A 22143-nucleotide genomic window follows, 5' to 3' on the forward strand; every position below is an offset into this window, starting at 1 on the left:
GAAAGGTGAAGCTCACCCTAAAAGGTTCTGGAGTGAAATCTTCAATTGAATGTGGTGAATTAGGGTTTTTCCTAAAAGGTAAAGCTCATACTGAAAGGTTCCGGAGTGAAATTCTCCTTAAATAGAACAAGTCAAGTTTCTTCAAAACCGCCCTAATTTAATGTCGTAAATGTTGATGCATCTTAATTAAATGTACCTAATATGAATTTTGGAAGTTTGCGAAATTTGATCGCCCATTACATAATTTGAGATCTAAAACAATAAATGTAAAATTGAACATTCATGAATCTTAGAAATGAATTTTTTTATTGCTCGAGTATCCTATTGAAACAATCATATACAAGGCACAATCAAATACTAAATATGAGTACATTTTTCAATAGAAATTCAATTCTTAATTCGCTACGTTGTAAATAACTAATCCTTTCTACTAAATCAAACCCCCATTAATTCAAAAATGTATTTTAAAATTAGTTTTTTTATGTTGGGTCATGTTCCTATGTGTCTTCTAATTATCTCATTATAACTAAAGAGGGTTAGTTAAATCATCACTATTATTTAAAAAGGAAAAAATTCAATTTATCATTATTAAGTGTATTTTTAAAAGCATCCATCTCTCTTACACGCAACCTCGTATACTATTCATAGAAACTTAAAAAAAAAAAAGATAATTAATAGTCCATGTTTTTTTATAAAAAATAATTTATAAAGAGAATCATTAATTTCTTGTAGAATGTGACTTATATAAACAACTTTAAAGAATACTTAAAAGTTACTTAGAAAGCCACCAACAACTACATTGAGCGAAGGGATTTTGTGCCCCTTAAAGCATTATTGGGTTAAAGCTCTTTCAAGTAGCATACTGATCCATTTCTCAAACGTTATGCCATGCATTTCTTAGACATTACAACAAAATCAATCACAATTAAGCTAGTGAACCTTGAACCAAGACGTCAATTAATTCAATGATTAATCCAATTTCAATAACATCGAAAAATATGGAAACTAAATTAAGTCAATCTAGCCCAATTCCTAACATAACCAATTAAAAAATAATTAACATTTTTAAAATAAAATTAGTGAGACCCCACGAATTAACGCAGCCTTAAATGAGCCGCGCAATGTGTTTTCTTTTTGGGAATACTTTGCAACTGTTATTCATGCGAGCTTAAAAAAATATATGAAATAGATCAGTCGCATATGCATATGCATATGTTTGGGGCTCAAGACATAGCTAATTTAATGATAAAAAGAAGAAAAATATTCAGAACTAATTTAATGGTACACCGAATGGGACCCAAGGCATGAACTACTTAATGATACACACTACACCGGATGGGATGACAATGAGTAAAGAAAAAGATGCACAAGGTACTGCATTCTAATATTTCAGATCAGATCCAGTAGGATCTTATTGGCCAAAGATCAACAAAACAGATCCACTCGGATCTTGCCCAAAGAAATAAGTCCCCTTTTTTCTTTCTCCTTCTCTTTTCTTTGTACATAACCCAAATTCTAACCTCAAAGATAATGATTCTGCATTTCGATGAGAGCAAAAACAAGGTCTCCAGCTTGTCCTCTCTAAATGAAACGTCCTTGGCTGATCTGATGTGGCTTAGTTTGCAATTCAGCTTTCAAGGAGGAAGGGAGGAGAGGGGATTGTATCAGGAAGGAACAAATAGCGGAAACGGGAATCGAAGGAGAGTATAGCACAATTGCGAGAACCAAGAAAGCTCTGGCGCCTCTGGGATACGCATTGCTCTACAAAGGCAGCTTGAGAAGGAGGAAGATAATGGGATATCCACACAGCCAAACCTGCATCATCCACAAAACTTTTGGCAAAGCAGTGAAGCATTTTGGGCACCAGCAATCTCCCCTTGTTGCTCACTCCCACTGCCGCACGAATGTAATCCCGCTGTGCATCTTCAAGCTCTTCCCTCACTTTTTTAGCTGTATAAATCTTTACCTGCAATTAAAATATATACATATATATATATATATATAGATATAGTTATACATCCTTCAACATGGACTTGAATCTTTTCTAACTGATGGATGATCCATTGAATTGAGAGATTAAGAGTGTGGCAAGGCCTGCTTGTCAAGTAAGCTTAACCGTCTCTCTCTCTCTCTCTCTCTCTCTCTCTCTCTCTCTCTCATTGATAATGCAATTGGAGAAAGTACAAAGTTAAATATACTACATCCACACAACACAAGCCTCTCATATCATGGCAGGAAAATGAAAAAAATTTAATCATTCACCTAATTTGGATGGTATATCTCGATCTTCCTTTTTTCCCCCCTTTTGTAACAGAAGATGGTAGTAAGGGAGAGAATAAGCAGTAAGATTACCGCAGGTGAAGAATACATGCCACAGCTGAGAGCAAAAGCTACTAGAGGCTCATGGTTATCAATTGCAAATTTCCTCTGCTCTTCTGACACCTTAAACTTTTGAACAGCAAGAAGCAATGCCTGACAACACAGTTAACAAAACTGAGTCGTGGAATGATGCTGTGACTTGTGTACAACGGGGATACCAAAATACATACTATCTGAGGCCTATGATGTGGCGGTTTCATCTTCAGAATCACATACTCAATTGCAGCTGCGCTGAAAGAATGACCCCCAATAGTATATGCAGCCTGTATTATCAAAGTATAAAATATATATAGATATATGCCAAGAGAAATGATTAAAAAGTAATGCTACATTGATTTTTGACCCATGGTATAGCTTTAGGTGCTCCCTCATCATTAAAAAGGCCAAAAAAGAGAAATAATTGAAGTGCCACAGATTTTGTGCTGGGGCAAACTCATGTATCACGCGCATAAAAAATATGTAGATTCCAACATATAAGCATGTTCACTTCATCATGGCTACGCAAATCTTAAAATTCCAGGTGTTGATGTTTCCAAACAAATAGACATGGCATTCAAAAGGAAATTTCCATGAAGTTTTAAACCATAGGAAATAAATGATCTAGCCTAATTTAGGGTTTCTCAACAAGCTTATGCAAACAAAGAAGTATATGAAACCAACATCACTTCTGATTTTCAACTCCACATCCTCAGGAGAGAATCTTTCACCATAGCAGAACGTAATTAGCTGAAGTAAGATTGGGACAAGAAGAATTCATATCACACACAATCTTTATATCATCCACTCCCCTTTAAGAGTCCAAAATTAAGAAAAACTTCAGAAAAAATGAATGAAATAAAATCAGAAATCAAACCTTTTGCAATAAAGAGAAGAGCTTTAAGTCACTTCTTGGGACTCCATAAGCCAAATAAGCCTGTTAAAAAGAAGAGACATGAAAGCTACGACATATTTCTGAAAAAGTGCATCAAGCCATAATATTAATAAATAAAAAATATAAGGGCACCCACGTGCATGACCAATGTGTTGTACAAATTGATCCAAAAAGCAAGTTTCTCACTGGAAGTCAAATTGGTGGGATTTGCTTTAGCCAATTGTTCAACGAGCAATCTGTTCTCAACAACAAAATTCAAATCACATGAACTTTTCTTAAACTTTAGTTTGAACTTTTCCTTCAAATTCATGCCCAAAGTTCAAAATTCAACAAGACAAGATCAGGTTTAACTTCATTTATTCAAATTTCTTAAGAATCAGGGATCAGGCAAGAAAGTACCAAGTTCAAGCAGAATTTAGTTTGAACTTTTCTTTCACATTTATGCCCAAAGTTCAAAACTCAAAGACAAGATCATATTTAACTTTATTTATTCTATTCAAATTTCATAAATATCAGCAAATTAAGCTCATCCAAATCTTGCAAGTTCAAATCTGCTTTTAAAAAAACTATGCAGAAATGCATATATCTTTTGCATGAAGAGGCAATTTGAGTCTCATCTAATTTTGTATATTTACATTGATCAACAAGATTACAATTTAAACAGGATGAACAATCAGTCAAATCGCCTAAACCTGGCCTACAGATCTGGAAAAGAAACAAAATCTGATCCCAACAGTCAGAGGAAGAAATTACGGGATTTAAATCAAGTAAAATAAGTCAATCCTAATCAATCCTATTAATGCCAATTGACCATTGGGATTTCCACACTCCCCCTCAAGTTGGACTATATATATCAACCATGTCCAACTTGCCAACAAACTTCTCAAGTGCTTCCTTATGCACCCTTGGTAAAGAAGTCTGTTGTTTGATTCTATGTAGGCACATGTATGAGTGTTGCAAGACCCCTTCAACCTTTTCTTTAATAAATTCTCTATCCACCTCTACATGTTTAGTCCTGTCATGTTGAACCAGATTGTGTGAGATGATAACAGCTTTGCTGTCTGTGTAAAGCCTCAATGGAAATTTTAGCTCAATTTTGAAGTCTTCTAATACTCTTCTCACCTAGATTACTTCACATATGCCATAAGCACAGCCCTAAATTCAGCCTTAGCACTACTGGCAACCACATTTTGCTTCTTACTGCTCCAAGTTACTAGGATACCCCAAACAATAACAAGCCTTATTCCACTAGGTAGGGTCGGCTACATAAATTGCATGTTGCTATTGTGCTCTATCATTTACTAGTTTGTGCCACACACATACGCAATATCCTTGCATAGATCTCCTATCACCATATGGGTCGGCCCAATCTACATTAGTGAATATTTCTACATTTCTCTTCTTTCTCTTCCTATTAAAGTACCATATGATCTTATAGACCACTTTACGATGTTTCTCTTTAGGAGCATGAGAGTGTTGACTCACTACGCTCATTGCAAAGGCAATGTCTGGTCTAGCATGGGAAAGGTAAATGAGCTTACCAACTAGTCTTTAGTACCTCTCTTTATCAACATCTTTCCCTTCATTTTCTTCTTCCTCTTCTTACTCCTCTTCATCTTCTCCTTCCTAGTTTCTATCATCTCTCTTTTTCTTTCTCTTGTTCTTTGTGATTACTTCAATAAGGGTTGTGTTAGGCTTGCACCCCAACATTCCCATTTCCTTTAGGAGATCTAGAATATATTTCCTTTGGGATATATAAATCTCTTTCTTGGATCATGCCACCTCTATACCCAAGAAGTATTTTATTTCTCCCAAGAAGTTACTAGGATACCCCACACAATAACAAGCCTTATTCCACTAGGTAGGGTCGGCTGCATAAATTGCATGACACTATTGTGCTCTATCATTTACTAGTTTGTGCCACACACATACGCAATATCCTTGCATAGATCTCCTATCACCATATGGGTCGGCCCAATCTACATTAGTGAATATTTCTACATTTCTCTTCTTTGTCTTCCTATTAAAGTACCATATGATCTTATAGACCACTTTAAGATGTTTCTCTTTAGGAGCATGAGAGTGTTGACTCACTACGCTCATTGCAAAGGCAATGTCTGGTCTAGCATGGGAAAGGTAAATGAGCTTACCAACTAGTCTTTAGTACCTCTCTTTATCAACATCTTTCCCTTCATTTTCTTCTTCCTCTTCTTCCTCTTCTTCATCTTCTCCTTCCTAGTTTCTGTCATCTCTCTTTTTCTTTCTCTTGTTCTTTGTGATTACTTCAATAAGGGTTGTGCTAGGCTTGCACCCCAACATTCCCATTTCCTTTAGGAGATCTAGAATATATTTCCTTTAGGATATATAAATCTCTTTCTTGGATCATGCCACCTCTATACCCAAGAAGTATTTTATTTCTCCCAAATCTTCCGCTTGGACATTTGGCTAGTGACATCCTTATTTTCTCCATTTCTTTATGGTCATCTCCTGTAAGAACAATATTATCCATGCGTGCACTCAAAATGGTCCTCTTTGTCCCCCTATGTTTGAAGAACAAAGTGTGATCACTATGGCCTTGGATAAACCTTTCTTCTTTTAGGACCAATGCGAACCTTTCAAACCAAGCACAATGGCCTTTTGGTGATAAGATCATAGCATTGATAGCCTTTTTGAGAGGCGACATATCCAAGGAAGAAAGTTTGATGGCACAAGGATCAAGTTTATTACTATGACGAAGGTAAACAAAAGTAATGCACCTAAAGACCCATAAAGGGAAGTTATTTTCAAGGAGAGAAATGGAATGAGTGGCATGGAGAACATCAAGAGGGATCTTGAATGATAACATACAACTAGGCATTCTATTAATGAAATGGGTGGCATAAAGATGGCATCGTCCCTATAAAATTTTGGCACATTATGGGTAAGAAGGAGAGTTCTGGCAACATCCAAAATGCAGCTATTTTTTCTTTTAGCTAACCCATCTTGTTGAGGGCTACAAGCACATGTGCTTCTATGAACAATTTCATTTTGTTGAAGGAAGTTGCCAAAGGCACTATTAATGAACTTCATGCTATTATCAATGTGAAGTATTTTAATGGATTTTGGAACTGGGCTTTAATCATTTGGTAGAAATTCACAAACACTAAGGGAACATCAGTTTTTCTTTTCCTTTTAGGAGGTAGGTCCAACAAACTCAAGTACGATCATCAATAAATGTTATAAATCACTTTTTATGGGTTCTACTCCTACATGAAATACAGCTAGGTCCCTAAAGGTCACTATGGATAGTGGTGAAAAGTTGGGACGGTTGAAAAATATTGTGAGGAAGAGTGATTCTTTAGTGCTTTGCAAGTTCACAAACATCACAATACAACTTGGAAGCACCTTTATTAAAACAAAGAGAAGGAAACATTTGACTCAAATATTGAAAGTTTGCCATAACAAAATGTCACTATCCCTACGAAGGGAGACTTTATTACAAACACTACCATTCTCCATAAGGGTGCATCAAAGTAGTAGAGACCATCAAATTCCTTAGCACTATCAATCATAGTCCTCATTGACATTTCCTGAAACAAACATTAAGTGTCATAGAAGTCAGCATGACAATGTTCATTCTTGGTCAATTTGTGTACAAAGATAAGTTACACTTCAAATTGGGAACTTGAAGCACAGAATGAAGAGTAATCTTATCAAAAATTTTAACATCTCCTAGCTCAATCACAGGAAGATAAAGAGGCATCAGTAATCTTAACCTCAAGAATCGTTACATTGTATAAATAGTGAATAGTTATCCGTCATGTGATCAGATGTCCCTGAGTCAACAATCCAAAGTCTTCCAGCACATAAATGTTGAATAGCAGTCAAGGCTTGCAAGAAAATACCTTTATGGACCATGGTTGCTACAGGTTGTTGGGACGAATTCAGCATCTAAGTATGGTTAACAACTCCACAAATTTGGTGAATTGCTTAGGTGAGAATGCTAGAGATGTGGAGGTTCCATCACCAAGTTTCTCTATACCAACATGGTAACCATGCCCCTTGGCTTCCTAGGTTTCCAATACAGAGGTTTGCCATGAATATCCCAACAAGTATCTTTAGTATGACCTCTCTTTTTACAATGCTCAAAAACAGGTTTGCTTTTTTGGTTTCTTGAATCAACACTTCTAGTTGCAAGTGCAAATGGTTCAAGTGCATTATTAATTGCATGATTAACATTGTTCAGAGTAACTCATTATTGGGGGAATCTTCACGTCTAACTTCATCAACGGCTTCACAGACACATGGCAATGGTACACGATTGAGAATTCTTCCCCTTTTAGCATCAAGGTCCGCATTGAGCCCAACAAAGAATTCAAAAAGTTGTTCATCAACTCATTTCTTACATTGGACAGCATCCCTGACACTCTTCCAAGTCTTGTCATCATTCAAATCCAACTCCTGCCAGAGTACAATCATGTCAAGATAATAGTCATTAAGAATACATGACCCTTGTTTCATGGCCACAACTTGTTTTTTATTTCAAAAATTTGAGAGACATTTTCTCCATCAAAATAAGCCTCTCAAACAGCTTCCTAGATCTCTTGCGCAATAGGCAGATAGATGAAACTTTGTTTGATTGCCAAAGCCATGGCATTATTCATTCTTCCAATTTGCAAATCCTGACAATTTGAACTATCTAGTAGTTCAAATGCCCCATTAAGAAACCCGAGACGTCCACCGCCTTCAACAACAAGCATCACCATTTGCGCCAACCCTCGTAGTTCTCGCCAGTGAGTTTCTCTGGCACAATAAGGACAGCAAACCCATCAAGACTCTAGGTCGCACTCAATCCCCCTGCTTGCTGTCAGTCTAAATTGCGAGACGTTTCTGACCGTGCAACTCTAGTGCTCCATACCGTCTTTGTCTAAGGTATGTAATTAATCAATCTCTCCCTTAAGCTTTGATACCGAGTGAGTAGGGAGTCCAATTTTGTATATTTACATTGATCAACAAGATTACAGTTTATACAAGATGAGCAATCAATCAAATCACCTAAACCTTGCCTACAAATCTGGAAAAGAAACAAAATATGATCCCAACGATTAGAGGAGGAAATTACAAGATTTAAATAAAGTAAATAAAATCAATCCCAATCAATCTTACTAATGCCAAACGACTGTTGGGATTTCCATAGCCAATCTAATGCTGCTGTGTCCAATGCAAATTTCTTATGACCCTTAACTATGAAGCGTAAACACTTGATTGAAACGTCATGTCCAAGAAAAGCAATGATTAATGAAGTTTGTCAAACAAGACATAGCCAAGGCATTTTTGGCCCCCCAAATAGAAAAACCAGGTTCACTTGGTTTCATTTCTGCACTAGTGAGATGATCAATCTTGCCCTTGCTTTGAAATTTGAAAACCAGCAATAATTGGAAACATCCCAGAAATTATTTTTATATAATGCATTGGGTGATCTGTAGAGAACTAGGACCACCAACAACAGGAGTTGACAAATGAGGGAATGGCTGATTTCATACTTTCCATCTACCATGGAAATTTTGTTTGGTTTGGAACTTGGCTCTCATTATGGGGGAAATGAATCTACACTCATAAGCCTTTCACTTAACAATACGGGGGTATCCATAAAAGATCAATGAAATAACAAATAAGGAAACATAGTAAATTCCCAAAATACCAAGGACCCAAAATAAAAAAGCATAAATCAGACAAAATTTAGTCAATCTCAAAGTATGTGACTAGCTTTAATCTTTGATAATCCCAAAAAGCATGGGATTAATTTCAATCTGCAACAGATATTTATAAAGAAAAAACGGAGGAAAAAATTTACCTAAACCTCCGTAGTGCCCCAGCAGCATACTCTAATTGCTTTTTCCCCACTGACATCCAAGATACTTCAGTTGCCGATCCATAACTTCCAATATCAGCCCAACTCAATTTACCTCGAACATGAAAGGGATCACAAGCATTCCCAGAAGCCAATACATCACAATCCTTTACATCAACTAGTGGGCTCTGCACCCATGACGAGGTTGTTGAGTGCTCAGATGATGACCACCATAATGAATTAGGAAGATGTTCACATGGTGACTGAGTTGAGTGCTGACTCTCTCCTATAAATGACTTCATAGATATATCAAAATCTGCAAGAGAGATATATATGTTTTTCATACACCTGACCATTTCTTCTGATAATAAATTGGGCTGATTCCAAAGTTCTTTTGGTGGCATCCCTTTCGGAAGTTTCCTGAAATCTACAGGCTGACAAGATTTGCCCTCTATCTTTGTAGACTCTTTTTTTTCATAGCAAAACAAAACTGAGCGCCCTGCATTCTGATGCAAAACATAACATGTCATGACAGGACCATCAAAAGTTGAAGCCAAATTGGGCCACAGTATAAAAGCTTCAATTGCTTCTACAACACAACCTCATTTGCTTGTAAATGTAAACTAATTAATTCACAAAATAAGATTCCAACTCCATCAGAGGAAAATAAGGCACATGATTCAGTCAATATAGGCTTGAAGGTATAAACAGGGAACATGAGAAGGGGGGAATTGGGAAGGAAAAAAATAAAAATGTTATCACGACAGCTAATGCTGGCACTTTACAACCAAATTTAGTAACTTAAAACTGACAAATAAAAAATAACACGTATTATTAAGATAGGTCTCAGATAGGAATATTACTGCATGCACATAGAATAGCTCAATAAGACTAAAGGACATTAGGATATATTTCATTATGCTTTCCTTACCAAGAATTACAGAATATTTATTAGTCAGAGAAGAAGGAGGAAAAAAAGGCAAAAACGAGAACAGAATGCACAAATTGAAATTGACAATGATGCTTTTAAATTCTGCCACATATTTCAATGAGAATGAGAAACTTCCAAAAATAAACCATTGGACAGAATAACAAAATGAAGGCCATAAAGGCAATCCTATCCTGTCCCAATCCCAAAGCATCTATGGATGGGAAAGAAATTTGAAAAGAAAAGTGTTTATCTGCCAACAAAGATACTGAATAATAGCATAAATTGCATATTTCTATGCAGAGACAAGTAATTTTATTTTTAAAAAGAATGCCAATTACGCTAAAAGTTAACTTCATTGACAGAAAGAAGAGGAGGTTTGCAACATATATCAAATGTAAGAAGAGTCACGAATAATATTTTGAAAAATGGAGGATCAAGTAAAACTTATCCAAACGTTAGGGGAGAATCATGTCATTTACTCCATTTTCTATAAAACAGGTGCATTAGACAAGGAGCCAAATCAAAGATATCCAATCCAAAATAAGTTTATTGCCAAGGACAAAGAAGAGAGGTATTGACAAATCCAACTAGAGAAAGAAAAATGCATCCCTGAATCCTTCCTTATAGATGAAGAAAACTTGATCAATGAACAACTACAGCATTACTTGTAGTTTGCACCTTAATATGCAGATTGAACACTTAGGTGATTAAATCCTATCACACATCAAACATATGAGAAATGAACAAAGTATTAGAAAGAGAACTGCTATACCAACAACCTCATGCTTAGCATACAACAGACCCACTGATCATGACATGCAACAACGAACGCATAATAGGGCAATCCTTCCATCCATTATTTGTTATTCTCTAATCATTACTTTTCTTACCCAATTATATTTTCTTAATCAACAGATGTACACAAAAGAGTACTGACAGTCAAAACTACTAAGAACACAAGAAAATGAGAATAAGATCAGAATATCACCCTTAGCAACTAATTATTTCTTAGTATTGCCTATGTAGTACTCAAAAGAATACTACCAGTATCTTATGTTTATCTGGTGAACATGTTTTGCTTTTAAGGAAGAACTAGATTCTTTTCATATCACATCAAACATGGATGTTACCTCCATCATTGGCTCTTCGCCTTCGCAAGAATGTTTAGATGACTGAGCTTTTCGCAATTGGTCAGAGCAACTTTCAGCAAGCTGAAGTCCTTCACAATCAAATTGCTTTGAAGACCTCGAAGAAGATGACATCTAAAAAAACAAAGAAGATTGATGACAAAAGGAATTGTTGAGGATCAAAGAGATATTGTATTAATTGTATGATATTAGGGCTAACTAGATTGTGATTAGGAAGATCAGTTTGTATCTTTTGTAATTAATACTCTTTATTCCTTTGTCCTGTACATATAATTATAAATAGCGCAGACTGTAGCTCAATACATTTACTAACTACTTTTTCAAATATCTCTCTATTTCTATATGGTATCACAGCCTTAAATCTGATCTGATTCTGGGGTTGTGCTTCCTTCCAACCCTCTTTCAAAAACCCTAAACATCCAAAACCTTCAATGCCACCAGTACCCATTACCGCCAGAGGTCCGTTTGTCGCACATGCCCCACCACCGTAACCAAAAGCATCCCACAAGCTAGACCCTGAAGTCCAATTGCCATCAGCCATTGCACATTCTCCCACACGCCATAGCAATTTCGCTACCCAATGTTGCTTCACTAGTGCATGACAGCATGTCTTGACATGCCTTCCACTATCGTTTCCTCTGCCATGATCATCATCCTCTCCTCTCTCTAATGCCAGGGTGTGCTCATCATTTTTCCACACTGCTGTACTTATATTTGATCTCCTAAGGTTGAATTTTTCCACTCCATGTCTACCTCATATTCAAAGTCTAGTGCGCTTTCTTCTATTTTTAGTGGTACTCTTGCCATTACCTCTAAAAAGTTACATGGTCCCTCTAATTACAAGTCATAGGCTGCCTTTGTTCATCTTTGGTTTAAGGGACAAAACACTTGGATCACCTAATTAAGAAAGAAAAATGATATTTCAAAGGCTCAACGACCTGCTTGGGTGAAGGTTGATGCTTAGCTATTGTCCCTACTATGGAATTCCCTTAATTCTAAACTGCTTCCTATTTATCAGTCCTTTAAAACTTCCTTCAATGTTCAGAGTAAGGTTGTTTCCTTACATCGCAATGATGTTCCTTGTTATTATAATGAGATTACTAATCTTGTCAATATGAAACAAGAAGATGTAGACAGCACTACTTATGCCAATTGCAATGAGTTGCTACACCGAGAATTTCAAACTCTAATGCCTGCTACATCTGAAGTCTAGTAGAACAAGTGAGACAAACTCCTCATGGTTCTCACTTCATACAATCTTCGTCTTGCTCTTAGTCATCTCCTAGATCAGATTCTTGGTGGCTCATCTCTCCTTGTGCTGGGTAATGTTCACACTCATCTAGAACAATTCTCCTTTAATTACTACTATAGAGATTGTTCATGATGCTTCAATTATGGCTTCTCAGAGTTCTAATCAAGGTAGCGAACATAATGATCTTCAAAAACGTCCTCTCTAGCCCAATGGCATTGGAGACACAATCACATGAGCAACAAGGCAATTTGGAGCAATGCTGAGATAAACACTACTTTGGTCGAAAATAGTCGCTTACATCTTGATTAGAACACAATTGACATTAGGGATCTCAAGCAATCCATGTCACGAATCAAAGCTTGTCCTGATGATCACGCTATTAGTACATAGAATAGCTTCATTCAGAATTAGAATGTTCAGGTCGACACATATGGTAACGCACCACACCAATACTCAGTGCCCACCAAACATACCCATGTAGAGTTTTCCAAATTCGACAACTCTAACTTCCATGGTTGGTCATACAATTACCAACAATTTTTCGGAATGGATGATATGTCTTCTAATCAGTGAATTCATTTTCTTAGCATCCATCTAGAATGTAAGGCACTTATATGGCACCTTAACTTCATGAAGAAGAGACACAAAGCTATGATTTCATAGGAGGAATATTTCACCCACATGGATGCACTATTTATAAAGGTTTGGCACATCAATACCATGGTTTAGATTGAACTACAACAGCAAAACAATAGTTGATGATTACATTGAAAACTTTAATAACCTTCTTATAGAGGTCAACATTCCGAAAAACGTTATGATGGATTGTTTTCTTAGCATTCTGATATCTAATCAGTTGTCAATGCTTTCAAAACTTCTATTTGAGCGAGCATGATGCAAATAGCTTGCATCCAAGAACGGTTCATTCAAGCTTTGCATGATAATACTTCAGTTCCTACCTATTATGCTTCCACAATTCCGACATCACAAAATGTTGGATCCACTACTCGAGTCATTTCTCAACCTCCCTTCAAGGCTTCTTCCCTCATTCACCAAAGTTCTGCAACTTCTTCCTTAAGTGCTCCAGCAAAAAAGGTCATTGTTACCTTGTCCAAAAATGAAATGGAAGACCTTCAGTGGAAAGGCCTTTGTTATTGGTGTAATAACAAGTACCCCAATTCTCACAAGAGTAAGGAATCACAAGTCATGATATTAGTTATCCAAAACGCTAATAATGATGATGACTTCTTGGATGCCACTAGTGCTCGAGTCTGTGTCTAAATCTGGCAAGCCCTCAAACATGAATAACGCAATAAAAGGTCACAAGGGTTGCTCTACATTGAAGATTAAAGAGTATATCAAGTAGCAGCAAGTGGTGATTATGATCGATACAAGTAGCACCCGTAATGTCATTAATGCTACTCTTGACAAACAATTGAGTTTAACGATTCAAATGAATAAAGGCCTTCGGGCCACAATTGTTGGGGGCCGCACAGTAGTGATTGATAAATTTTGTAGAAATCTTTCTTGGTCGGTGTCTATTTCCACTTTTTCTACTAAATTTTTGATTATGTACTTAGCTGGTTTTGACCTTATTTTGATGGTCTAATGGCTTCATCATTTAGGCCAAATCATTCTAGACATGGGCCCAATGGTTTTCATAGCCTTCTAGTGCCAAAATCAATACCATAAATTACATGGCATAAACTCTTATGTGTTTGGGACTTCAAGGATATTTTAGAAACTCATGACTTTCTTTTTCCCCAACATACCTTCCTTGTCCATGTGACTCTTACAGATGTCAATACAATGATGGTAGTTTGTGAAGCCATATCTATTTCATCAGACCAACAACAGCTGGATGAAGTGCTTTAGTGTTTCAAGGAACCTTGCTCACTTCTTCCATCTTGGGCTTCTAACCACTAGATATATCTCAAGCATGATAGTCCCATCAACTATAAACCTATCGATATGGCCCCTTACAAAAAGACAAAATAGTAACAACTCACAAGAATTAAACTATAGAAATTACACTTCAGTCATTCCAACCACTTCGGCCAAAAAATAGAACCAGAAGAATGACCTTTGGTTCAATGATTCAGCAATCGGCCTTGCACATTACATTAAAAACCATATGTATGTTTGTGCATGCACTTGTCAAGGATCACTTGAACTCAAAAGCTAAACATGTTGCCTTGTGAAAAGACAAAACCTTAAGGCCTCATTTGCTATGATTGAAGAGTCTTTGACAAAATTGGATCAGAATTGGAAATGGAATAAAATTGGGTTATAAAAGTTTGTTTGACATGATAATGGAATCCTGATATAATTTTAGACCACGTTTGGTATGATGAAAGAGTTTTTGATGAAACTAAAATTGGAATTGCAATCGGAATTGGAATAGAATTGAGTTATAAAGTATGTTTGGGTTTGGTATGAAGATGGAATCCTGATATACTTTTAATAAATATATATAAATATATTTAAAATAAGAAAAGACAAAAATGCCCCTATCAACAAAAAATGGGAAACCTCTTCTCCATACCTCTCTTTCACGGTAGACAGCAACAAACCATGTCCACCACCACAAGATCAGAACAAGAAGCCTAATGGACAACAAGACAAGAGCAAGAACATTGCAAAAAACCAATCACAAAGCAAAGAAAAAATCTACTAGAAATCAAAACTTGAAAAAATGGAAATGTCATCATTGGAATCTAACAAGATTGAAGAAGATGAAAGGTAGAATCAAAGATAGGAGGTAGATCTTCAACATCTAAAGGTCATCAATGATGATGACAACAATGAAGGCCAAGATTGAAGTTGGAGGAGGAGATTGGCGTAGGCAACAATGTCATTATGGCTTCATCATCATCCTCTAGATTTCGCTAGGGCTTTATCGTCATGCTCCAAATCTAGTTTCATCGTCGTCCTCCAGAACTAGGCAATTCCCATCGTCCAACAACCATGCCGTTTCAAAAGAGAACAATAGCACCTTTGGATCATCCAATCGATCTCCGCCTTTGGGACCTCATCCAATAGATCAAAACCTCTCACACCCACGAACACGAGAGAGGTGGAGGCGATGGCAATGGTGAGTGACAAAAGCAGAGGTGATGGTTGCAGATTGCAAAGAGTAAAAGGGTAAAATGTTGAATTCCAAAGAGTTTGGCCAAATTCCATAAGGAGAAGCATGGAATCCGATTCTGTCTTTTTCCCTAGAATCAAGAATCTTGATTAGTGTGTATCAAACATCATTGTACCCAATTTCTCGTCCCAATTCCTTTTCCACAGTTAGGATTCTACACTACCAAATGAGGCCTTAATAATTATATGCATTTCAAATAAGAAAAATACTAAAATCCCCGTTGCACCCAAAAAAAAAGAAAAAGAAAGCAAGAAGCCCTAGCACTCCCACCACTAATAACTTCAACACTCCCTCCCACTACACACGACTTCCTGCAGATTTCTTCTTCACCATGGACAATATTTTGATACATCTGCAAGAATTTCATATTTAATCAAAACACAAGACTTGTGAGATTTCATATTTGCAATATTTACAGATTCAATCAACATACACAATATATGCTAGATTCTCCAAATAAACTAGTTTAAAAAATATCTCCCTCCACAGTTGAAGAAAGAAGAGTGAAGACCCATCAATCCTCTAATCATCCACTTCAGGGTAAAATTTCAAGCCAAAAGGAGAACTCAGCTATTCGTAAGGGACACTATAAGGTTGACGGATCTTGCAAAAGGATAAGTTAGCAATTCGTCGTCTCACAAGGCATGGCAGAGTTAGGCAAATTAGGTGGTTGGCAAAAGACCATCACCGCCATGGACATTGTGCTCAAGTTTTTGCAAGAACAAAGGTGGAGAAGCTTGAACCTAAAAGGCCTCGAGATGCAATCGACGAAGATCGAAACCAAAGTAGCAACGAAACAAAGAAATTGAACCAAAACTATAGTAAATAACATGATTAAATCTAGAGAAGCTTTTTATGATGTTGTTGCAGGCGATGGTTCGACAGTTCATTAAAGGCTAGAGGTTGAAGGTCAATGGTGATGAAGAAGGCTGAAGCTCGATGACGATTAGTTGGAGAGGGCAAAATGGGGAACCATGGTAAAGAATCAGATTCTTTAAGGGTGAGTAAGGAATCTAATTCCATGGATTTTGTTAGAATTAAGATTCTTGAGGATCTTAAATATGTCATACCAAACAAGCATAGATCAAGATTCCATGTCTAATTCCATATCCTTATTCCCAATTCTTGGATACCAAACGAGGCTGGAGTTGTTAAGCAAAGTTCATAATTTATATTATAATCTCTTACACAGTGCCTAATATCACATAAGAGTAGCTACAGAAGAGTACTACCACATGTTTTTAACCTAAATCAAACAAATTAAATAGCTTAATTAATGTTTGACCCTAGTTCAATCCTACAGCTCACAATTTCTTGGTTTTGAAATGGTTTAAATTGCTGAATTGGAATTACATCTGAACCAACTCCTTTATTATGGGCTGCAGTTACATGCTTTAAGTTTGATAATGCTGAATAACAGTTAAAAAAACAAGTCATACCAGGGTGCTTGAAATTTCAGACGAACAAAGAGATGTTGATTGAGAAGATAAACGTCTCAAACGATACTCCACAAGTCTCCGCTCATTTCTTTCTTGACTAAGTTGGAAATGTAAAGATACTATCTCATTTTCAAGTTTCGAGATTGTACTTTCAAGTTGGGCAATATTTGAAAGGAGCTCTTGAACCTAAAGAAAACACAATGGAATGTACCAAAACTCAAATTCATACTACAAAGAGATTAACGGAAAAGGCAAAATTTTACATGAATGTAATTTAATATGAACACAAATGGTTAAATGGCTGGAGAGTGCAGCATATAATTCATTTGAGCTAAAGTTGTGACTATTCAATAAAAACCTCTGTTGTCATAAATTGTCATGTATATCTTTCTTAGAAACTTACCAACCCTAGCCCTCCACAAAGAGAAATTCAAGATGCATTTACATAAATCCTCTCATACTTGCCAATATTGTTTAAGTCGTTGATAACTATTGCTTGTATGCACTATGGGTTATTTTGTGCAGCATGTTTTCACCTTTTCCTTTTTCACAGCAAAAGGCAATTTTCCTGGAATCACATTTTGTTTCTCATAATCTTGTCTCACGGCCACACATTGAAAAGCTCATGCTAAATTCATTTTAAAAAATTTCATAATTAAGCATCTTAAATGATGGCCAGAATTTTGCCTCCCAGTTTCTCAAACCAATGCACTCCTTCAACACTCAAATTTCCCTTTTCCCATCAATCTATAGATTTAAATTTCTCCTACAATTCACAGAATCTACTCTTTTCCTAAGGTCCAATAGAGCATCATCCTTCAAAGCAAATACAGATTTCTGATCAGTCAAATCAGCATGTAATGTACTAATGTAATAATACTCTTCAAAAAAAGGGTTACATCTATAGCCACAAGCATAAGAAATTTGAAGAGTGCTACTCAATTCACTTGAACCTCAAGCCTGCTTTGAAAACATAAGTTTATTAATGGAGCCTACCCAAAAAAACAAAAAGTAACATAACCACTAAAGTATTAATTTAAATCCCCCCAGGGGGATGACATCAACAACAATGTCAAATGTGACTGTTTATTTTCACAAATCTCTTTGTGACAGGATGGAACAAAATACTATCTCAAAGCAAAAAGGTAACATGTAATCAAGTTATCCAGGACATTAAAATATATATATATCATCATCATCATCAGCTTCTACTTTTAGCCTTCATAAGTTATCCTAACATTTTAGAGTACATGCAAATATTTTGGAATTTCTGATAGTTTCTAAGATGATAATTTCGTTATTATAGGCCATGTAAGAAGTCCAAGAATCTCATAGTTTTTTCCCTTTCGGCAAGTGCTACTTCTTGAAGGCCAAAGAGAGCACAGAAACCTTCAAAGTGTATCAGCGTCACATCCCATTAAATCAGGTACTGAAAACTACATTAGAAGTCATTTCATCCCAACATTAGCATGAATATGAGTATCTGACACCATATTCTGCAGGTTAAAAAGGACATACATGATGTGGGAGATTTGCAGGACCAGATAATTTGATGACATTTCTCTCATCAATCACATTGTCAAGATATGCATGAAGTTCCAACTCTTCTAGCAGCTGGTTTTCTAACTGTTGCACCTGTATAGATGTCAAATAGTAAATTAGGGATTAACAACCATAAAGATAGCTAATACATTTGGTTGTATAAACCTGCCTGAGTTATTAAAAGAATAAAATGGCTGCTAGCCGCCACCACACTAATCATATGATGATCAAGACTTCACAAATTATTGCCATTTATACAAAGCAAATGTGAAATTTACCATATCATACCAAGGGAAAAGTGATCCATATGAGAGAGAGAGTGCTCATGTGAGATGGGGGGGAGAGAGAATTCATGAATGCATGATTTCATGGTTCCTTGATAGAAATCAGTAACAAGGGAAGCTAATATCATCTTGTAAGGTTCGTTAAAAATCATCCAGTTCCTTTACCATCATTTTTCATCCACAATAAACAAGTAACACGCTAACAAGACAAGAGCCAACACAAAGAAAACTCACATCCTGTTCAAGTTGAAATCTGCTGAGAGCATCACTGTTTCCTTGTTCACGTGGCATATTTCTTGCTGTCTCTTCCCTAACATTTCTCACCTAAAGATTACAGTTGAAAAGAGTCATAAGAATGGTCACTTTATATTGTTAACCAAAAAAGAAGAAGAATCACTTGATATTTCCATTGAAAAAAATCAATTACAGCAATAAAGTTTGGAGAATCTACAATCAACTTTGAAAGACAATGAGTAGGAAAAAAATAGTGAACATATGAATCACCAAAAGGGCAAGTGGTTGGACTCAAAATTTGTTCCAGCTATCATCCTATTGGTTCTTACATGAATCATTGAAAGGCAGCCCCACCATCCAATTTACCTTTATGGATAAGTCGCCACAACGAAGCTCACTCAGAACATCAACCTGAAGTTCTGAATCACAATAACTTGTGCCCGGGCGTGAATATTCAGATGAAGAATAGTTTCTGTGAAAATAAAATTCTATGTGAGTATTGGTAAAAGGAAGAAGATAGTTTAGAGCGCACATATATGCACCGCCCCCCTCCCCTTACCGTCTCAGTGCAGATGGCATAACCAATGAATCACACATCCTGCGATCACCGTATTTGTCATTTAATAACGCATAGCCTCTCCAGAAACCCTGTCAAGTTGTTATCAACTTCCAGAAGTAAGCCCATGCGCAAAAGTAATTATAGATTTTGCAGATTCGTTTCAGGCATCATAGTTGCAGCCTGTATTGAGGTTCTATTGAAAGGTTTTTCATCAATAATCTCAAGATAGAGAATGTGAAATAGATGAACTGTAATACCTGTGACCAAGTAGTAATGACAAGCTCATGAATGCACAGCTACCTGTCATTTTCAATACAAACACACACATATTATCAAGAAAATAGTGCGCCTTGTCAAACTTTCGCTTCAAATAATTTCCGTCAGGAAAACCTCCAAAAAAAAAAAAACAGAGAACGGGCAGAGGGAAGGAGAAGTTAAAGAGAAAGTTAACTCTTCATGAAATTTAGAGTTAAGGAAAAGCAATGAGATTTTTTTTCCCCCACAAGTCCGCTGTCATTAATTAAAGTACCCAGTAATTAAAGATAAAAAAAAAGGGTGAGAAAAAGTAGTGCAACTGTAGCTCCCGACCCCATCCACAAAAGAAAGTAAAAATGTTTCCAATACGAATAAGCCGCCGACAATCCCCCATCTTTTTAAGGTCAAAGTTGTTTTTGGCGCATGAACCTGAGGACGCACGAGCCTCACGTCCTAAACGAAAGAGCTACGGGGTTTCCTACTAATTTCAAAAGTAGGGGGTATGAATAGTGTCAAACAAAATACATCAAACTCAAGCGCATCACCGGGACAAGATCAATAACAAAAAACATCAAACTCAAGTGGGCCAACGAGTCTAGTTCAATGCATTTGCTTTCCTTTAGTCTGTTTAGAAAAACTGAAAACCCATTCTTCGAAAGAATCTTGTCCGAGGAAGAGGAAAGGGAATAAGGGAGAAAACAGGTCCGCGGAAATGTAAGAGAGGAAATAACAAACCGTCAATCAGCGCATAGAGTCATAGACTGTCTGTCCAGTACAAAGAACTCAGAACAGTCCTCCAGCTGATTGAAAGTTTGAAACGCTCGTGTAAGTCAAATCTTTAAATTTCGTGTTTGCGTTGAAGGCTTCAACTTGGCATCAACGAAATAAACACTTCGCTACGAATGCTTTCTGCAAAGCATCAGATGGTGAAAGCAGAAGCCATAAGTTTTGGAAGACGACAAGGAAGCAGTTGAGCGCATTTGCGAGAGTCAAGTGAGATCTCAATTTTCAAGCGGAATGCAGGAGGGAGGGGGGAAGGAATGCAGTGAATATTATATGATTTATGTCTTGGGAAATTGACAATTACTGTCACAAGAAACTGTCGAATTTATAAGTCATTTTTTTAGGAGAATCAATAAAAATTTAAATTTTATTGACTCTTTTTTAAAATTTAAAAAGTTTGACCATTAATAAGAGTAAAAATAATTATTTTTAATAATTTTTTAACATTAAATAAGTTCAAAAAGATAAAAATAAATATAAAAAATTGATAAAGTTTTTATCAAAAATTAATTCTCTATAAATAGAATTAGAAGAGTAATTCAAAACTGGAATTGAAATGTTATCAAAGGATGATGCTCTTTAATTATAATTAAAAATTAAAAATAAATATTCATTCAAAATAATCAATGAGATGTTACTCATGAATTTATCTAAAGTTAATAATGAATTTAAGTTACTACTTGTTAATTAATAAAAAGTTAACTTTAAAATAATAGATAATTTTATTTATGGGCCTCCTCCAGAGAGAGATAGAAGGGAAGTTTGGCAAAGACTTTGGAGATTTCTTAGCTGTGTGAGGGGTTCTTGGCTTTGTGTTGGTGATTTTAATGATCTTGTTTCATAGGAGGAAAAAGAGGGAGGAAGACCGAAGGCTTTGAGAAAAATTGTTGGCTTTCCGAGTTTGCTGTCTAATTGCAATTTGATGGATCTCAAATTTAATGGGCTACAATTTACCTAGTGCAATAACAGATTGGGGGAGGCAACAGTTAGGGAAAGAATTGATCGGGTTCTTGGGAATGCAGATAACACACTGAACCAATTGGTTCTGATCATAGTTTACTGGTTGTGGATTGCTATTTTATTGATGAAAAATCCACACACTATTTTAAATTTGAGGCTAATTGGGCGAAACATGAGGATTATGATTCTGTTATTAAAAAGGATTGGCTTAATGTTGAGTCTATTGATTTTTATGGTGTGAGGTAGAACTGTGCAAAAGCCCTCTAGTCCCGTCTGATCCAATTCAACCCGAGATAGTTCTATCTTGTTCGGTCCTTATAAACATTATTCCTTCAAGACTAAAAAGATTATTAGACAGGAGATTGGGCATCTGGACCACTTAGTCCAATCCAGTCATACTAATTTATTTAATATAATTATAATTAATTTATTTTTGACAAATAATTCAAGTGTAATTTACGCTAAGGAGATGATTGTATGAAGATTTGTTGAATGTGTTTCTAAATTGTTATTGTAATATAGTATTGT

General features: G+C 36.1%; 1 protein-coding gene across 4 annotated transcripts; it reads right to left on the reverse strand.

Annotated features, from left to right (window-relative positions):
- Positions 1-1161: 1161 nt before the first annotated feature.
- Positions 1162-20902, reverse strand: LOC129288088 (uncharacterized). Of its 4 annotated transcripts, none has more exons than XM_054924445.1 (14): positions 20608-20896; positions 19875-19917; positions 19618-19706; positions 19425-19530; positions 19059-19148; positions 18517-18633; positions 16999-17184; positions 11142-11273; positions 9084-9586; positions 3387-3486; positions 3233-3292; positions 2550-2642; positions 2353-2472; positions 1162-1966 (listed from the first exon to the last, which is right to left on the reverse strand). In XM_054924445.1, exons 3-14 carry the CDS (start codon positions 19653-19655, stop codon positions 1628-1630), a joined length of 1884 nt encoding a protein of 627 aa, XP_054780420.1. In that variant the 5' UTR covers positions 19656-19706; positions 19875-19917; positions 20608-20896; the 3' UTR covers positions 1162-1627. The 4 variants fall into 4 exon arrangements, with proteins under 4 accessions (XP_054780420.1, XP_054780422.1, XP_054780421.1 ...); XM_054924448.1 differs by having other exon boundaries at positions 1828-1966; positions 2263-2472; positions 20608-20902; XM_054924447.1 differs by lacking the exon at positions 11142-11273 and having other exon boundaries at positions 20608-20897.
- Positions 20903-22143: the final 1241 nt, after the last annotated feature.

Source organism: Prosopis cineraria, unplaced genomic scaffold, assembly GCF_029017545.1.
Source record: "Prosopis cineraria cultivar Desert tree isolate PC_DT_omini unplaced genomic scaffold, ASM2901754v1 PC12, whole genome shotgun sequence".
Classification (NCBI taxonomy): Eukaryota; Viridiplantae; Streptophyta; class Magnoliopsida; order Fabales; family Fabaceae; genus Prosopis; species Prosopis cineraria.